Source organism: Melospiza melodia, chromosome 12 (assembly GCF_035770615.1).
Source record: "Melospiza melodia melodia isolate bMelMel2 chromosome 12, bMelMel2.pri, whole genome shotgun sequence".
Taxonomy (NCBI): Eukaryota; Metazoa; Chordata; class Aves; order Passeriformes; family Passerellidae; genus Melospiza; species Melospiza melodia.
The window spans coordinates 580,042-584,882 of NC_086205.1; the positions used below are offsets into that span (position 1 = coordinate 580,042).

At 48.8% G+C, this 4,841-nt stretch overlaps 1 protein-coding gene across 1 annotated transcript; it reads left to right on the forward strand.

The window, feature by feature from the left end:
• The first annotated feature begins 437 nt into the window (after nucleotides 1-437).
• Nucleotides 438-4,556, forward strand: LOC134423409 (serine/threonine-protein kinase PAK 1-like). The gene is made up of 4 exons (XM_063166381.1): nucleotides 438-688; nucleotides 1,090-1,286; nucleotides 2,620-2,757; nucleotides 4,141-4,556. Exons 1-4 carry the CDS (start codon nucleotides 538-540, stop codon nucleotides 4,225-4,227), a joined length of 573 nt encoding a protein of 190 aa, XP_063022451.1. The 5' UTR covers nucleotides 438-537; the 3' UTR covers nucleotides 4,228-4,556.
• The last annotated feature ends 285 nt before the right edge of the window (nucleotides 4,557-4,841 follow it).

The following is a 4,841-nucleotide window of genomic DNA, read 5'->3' on the forward strand; positions in this document are numbered from 1 at the left end:
TATGGGCAAGTAAAAGCATCTCAAGTGAAAGGCCTGCCAGTGCCCCTGCACTCCCTGTACTCAGTGCCAGTACTCTTATCCCCTGCTGTTGTATTCTCGCTCTGTCTCTTGTATTTGTAGTTGCTGTTCTCCACCTTGCCTCTCTAAATGTTTGCCTGGAGTCTGTCTTCACTGCATTCCTTGCCTGTAAAAGCAAAGGTGCTGGTGGCAGGATTTGAAACAAAGAGCAAAGAAAGAAGAGAGAGACTCGTTTCTCTCAGTGCTCAGCTAAAAAGGATAGGAGTGCAGCCAGAATGCTCTTTGCTTCTGAGCACATGCGCTGCAGCAGGAGTCATCCTGGCTGGTTGGCAGGGGACAGCCTACAACAGCAGGTGCTGTTGCTCTTTCAAAAGCTGACGTGCCTTTCCTCAGAAAGGTCCTGCTCTGCAAGTGTTGGAGCAGCAAGCTCTTCCTCTCAGTGGCCATGACTGTTCTGCCATTACTCCCCATTCCCCTGGAGAGGGAATCTTTTAGATTCTTTGTTTCCTTTCTTGTGTGATGAAATCACACCACTCATTTTTGCCCTTCTGTTTCTGTTTTCTCGCTCAGTGCCTGCAAGGACTGGATTTTCTTCATGCAAACGATGTGATCCATCGAGACGTGAAGAGTGACAACATCCTTCTCAGAACGGACGGTTCTGTCAAACTGGGTCAGTATATTCTCGGTCAGGTGCAGCGTTCCAGGGATGTGGGTGTGGGGCTGCTTGGCGTGACTGCCAGCTCCCCAAAAATGGTGCTGGTGGCAGTGCAGGGACCCCTGCTGCGAGCTGAGGGCACAGTTGCAACGTGCACAGAGGTAGAAGGAGCCACAAGCAGTCAAGAGTGGCCTTGCTCTGTATGGGTCCCTTCCAGAGGGAGGGAGTTACAAGTCTAAAGTTTCCAAAGAACAAAAGCCACTGCTAGAGGCAGTGTAAAACATGGGGGGATTTTTAAAGTCGCCAATGCCAGGAGATTCAACAGAGCAATTTCAAACTTCTACCGGGGAATTCTTTTGCTTGCTTTCCTAATTGCACAGAATTCAGATAAAACCAGTATTTTGTTTTCTCCTCAGCTGATTTTGGCCTCGCTACTCAGCTCACCCCTGAGCAGAGCAGACGGTGCTCGGTAACCGGGACTCCTTGGTGGATGGCGCCTGAAGTGGTGACAGGTCAACCATATGGCCCCAAAGTGGACATATGGTCTTTTGGAATTGTGGGAATTGAAATGATAGAACAAGAACCTCCTTACTTGGGCGAAAGTTCTGGCACGGTAAGGAGCAAATACTCACTGATCCCACTGTCTTTCTCACCTGTCCCATGTCCTGTGTGCCACTGGACAAAATCCCATTGCCATCTGCTGGAACTACTTCCACCAAGGTCCCCTCCTACAAATGTCCCTGCAACACATCAGCATCTGCTGTACTTTTGCTTGCATCAGTGGGGGAACTCAAGCCTTACCACATGCAAACAAACTCCAAACAAACTCCATTTTCACTCAACGCTTTCCTTTGGGTTAGTGGTTCCAGTTCTTTTGTCTGTGTAGATGGCCTTAATAACAGGGAAAAGGCATCTTAAAAGTGTTGTTATCTTTCCAGAAATGAAGGAAGGAAACCCAAACCCAACAAAGTTTCTAAAACCGTGGTCTTTAGAGAGGAACCTAACCCTGTGTGCAGTTTCTTCTCACTGGAAAACATGGGCATGAGGGTGTAATGCACAGAGTCTCTTCTGCTTCTTGTGCAGTGCTGCTGAAACACTCAGTGACCGTGTTTCTCTCCTAGCCCAAGCAACATTCTGCACGTCACCAAGCCAGAGCCTGGTGATGTGGAGAGCCTGCCAAAACCTCCTGTTTGTTTCCTGGCACTTTCTGGCATGGGCCTACCATTAATGCATTGACTTGAGCAGCCAAATGACTAGAGGGTGTCCATAGGGATGGAACCTCTCCTTCTTCTGACCTAGACAATTTTTCTTTGGCTGCAAAAATGGGAAGCTGAAATTTTCAGACTGCTGAGAGACAGAGCTGCAAGTGGCTCCTGTGTGCCCAAGCAGGCATTTTCATCCCAATACATTTGTGCAGGCATCTTAATGTGTCTGTGTTGAAGAGGAGATTGTAAATGTTTGTTTCCCTACCTGGGTATTAACTGATGGATTTCCTTTCTTTTCTTCCAATTCCCATTGTTTTCAAGAACAGCACAAAAACCTTGATGAGTTTTGTTCTAGGGCACATGCACTTAAAGGACCAACAAGCACCACAGAGATGCCTTTCATGTACTAACCCTTGAAATTAGTTAGTATAGCAAAGTCCCTCTTCCAAAACCCATCTCAAGCTGGCATGAATCCTCAGAGAAGCAAATGTCCTTTTGCTGATGTAGTTCCCACTAACTAGGTCAGGCAATGAAATCAGCTGCCAAGGCAAGATCTGCAGGATGGTGGAAAAGCTGTGGCTGCATCGGCATTTGGGTTTTTGGTTGGTAAAGGAAAGTCATCTCTGGGTCTGTGCCAGGGCAGAAACTGCCACTGAAGAACAGAGGTTAAACAAAGGGATCTGGGAGAGCCTTAGAGATGTGAAAGCAGGAGGTGGAGCCTGGTGTCTCCTTTCTCTCCAGGCTACATACCTGATAGCCACAGTAGGGACTCCACAGCTGCGGCAGCCCAAGCTCCTCTCGGCTTTGCTGCGTGACTTCCTGAGCTGCTGCCTGCAGACAGACGAGGAGCAGCGCTGGTCTGCCAAGGAGCTCCTGCAGGTAAAATGTGAAGGGGCTGCAGGTGAAACAGGCTCTGAGGGAGGGGCTCCTCCTCCACTCAAGCCCAAGGCAGCAGAGGAGCCCCCTTCCTCCTCACCTCCACTCTTGCTGCTCTTCAAATGAAAATGGTGAGGAATCCTAGGCTGGGCTGGGCTGGCAGGGCCCTGTAAATGTCCTCTGGTGCAAGTGTCCTGCAATGAGCAGGGACATCTTTAAAGAGATCAGGTTGCTCAGAGCCCTTTGCCACCGGAGCCGGAATGGTTGCAGGGATGGGACACCTACAAGCTCTTGGGGCAAGCTGTGCCAGTGTGGCACCATGCTCTGAGTACACAAGTTCTTCCTTAGACCTACTCTCATTAGATGCCCTTAGTGTTTAAAAATATTTGTCCATATCCTATTGTAACTGGCCCTGTTAAAAAAGATGTGCCGCACTTTCTTCAAAGCCACTGTGAAGTCTTGGAAAGTGGCAATAAAGTCTCCCTGGGGCCTGTCCTTCACAAAACTGAATAACTCCAGCTCCCTCTGCATTTCCTGTGAGGAGAGGTGCTCTGTCCTCTGACTGTGTCTGTTGCCCTCTTTTGTGATTTTGTGGAGTGTTCAGCTTTATCTAATGGCAAAAGAATTGAAGTAGAGCAATGCAGGGTACAGAGACATGAAATGGTGGTGGAGGAACCCAAGGAAGCCAGTCCCAGCCTAGGGGTCAGAGATTTGGCTGTGGGCAGGAGGGGCTGTGGGGGGCTCACTGTGAGCCTCTGAGGGGCCCTGGTTGGTGCCTCCCAGCCCACCCTCAGAGGTTTCTGCCATGCAAACAGGGACAGCTGGGAGGGACTTGTCCCAGCCCCATCTGCTGCCTGGCACGCTCAAGCAGACGGGAACTGTGCCAGGGTTACTGGCAGGTTGTGTGGCAGAGAGGGAACTGCAGGGCCCAGTGCCACTGGGCTGGCCCTGCTGGGAAGGAAGGTGCCATCCAGCACACGAGGGGCAGGGCATGGAAAGGCAGGCACTGCTTTCTGTCCCTGTGGGAATCAGCACAGTGCCTGTCTTTCAAAGGCAGGGACCTATGTGAGTCATTGGAGTTTCCTGAAAGGAAGAAAACCCCGGGACAGAAAGCGCCATTTCTAGAGCGCTGGCAGGGCAAAAATCCCAGCATGATGAAGACATCGCAATAAACAGATGAGTGGGATTCTGGGCCAGGTTTGCCTGTGATGGCAAGGTCTTGCACATTGGGGATGACTGGGGAGCAGATGGTCCCATTGCTCCTCTTTCTGGGTCTTTCCAGGAACTTGATGTATCCTGATTGAGTCCCTGAAGCAATGAGCTTGGAAAGTAATGGTTCACTGTTCTTTGTTTTTTTTTTGGTTTTTTTTTTTTTCCGGTGGACAGCATCCATTTGTAACTTCAGCCAAGCCACCATTCATCCTGGCACAAGTCATCAACTCAGTGAAGAAGACGAATAACCCTAAACTCTAAACCTAAAACCTAACCCTAACCTTAAATGCTAACCCAAACCCTAACCCTATCCCTATCTCTATCCCTTACCCTTTCCCTTACCCTTTCCCTAACCCCAACCCTAAGCCTAAGCCAAAGCCTAAGCCTAAGCCTAAGCCTAAACCTAAGCCTAAGCCTAAGCCTAAACCTAAGCCTAACCCTAACCCTAGGAGACGAGAACATAGCAATCATGTCAAGATGTTATCTCTGTTACCAATTTAGAGTAGGATTGTAGAGTAGGGTTGCTTAAGAGATTTGTAGCATAGAATTATAGATTAGAATTGTAATTAATAAAGTTTCTGAAACATCAACTCACTTGGAAGATCCTCCTCCTTCTGACCCCTTCAGAAAATTCAACATTTTTTTCTGAATTACCAATTGTTTTTTATTGGCACTAAGTCACACATATGGCTTTTTTTGTATGGTTTCATAAGTGAGGAGGGCTCTTCTTCATTCATCCTCTCCAGACCGCACTGCCTTTGGAATATGACCCACTGGCTGGTTTTGGCGCAGCTGTGGTATTTCTAGTTGAGGCAGAAAGGGCAATGGCATTTGAAGGCAAAACCAAAGGAAGAATGAGGCAGCCCAAACACCCT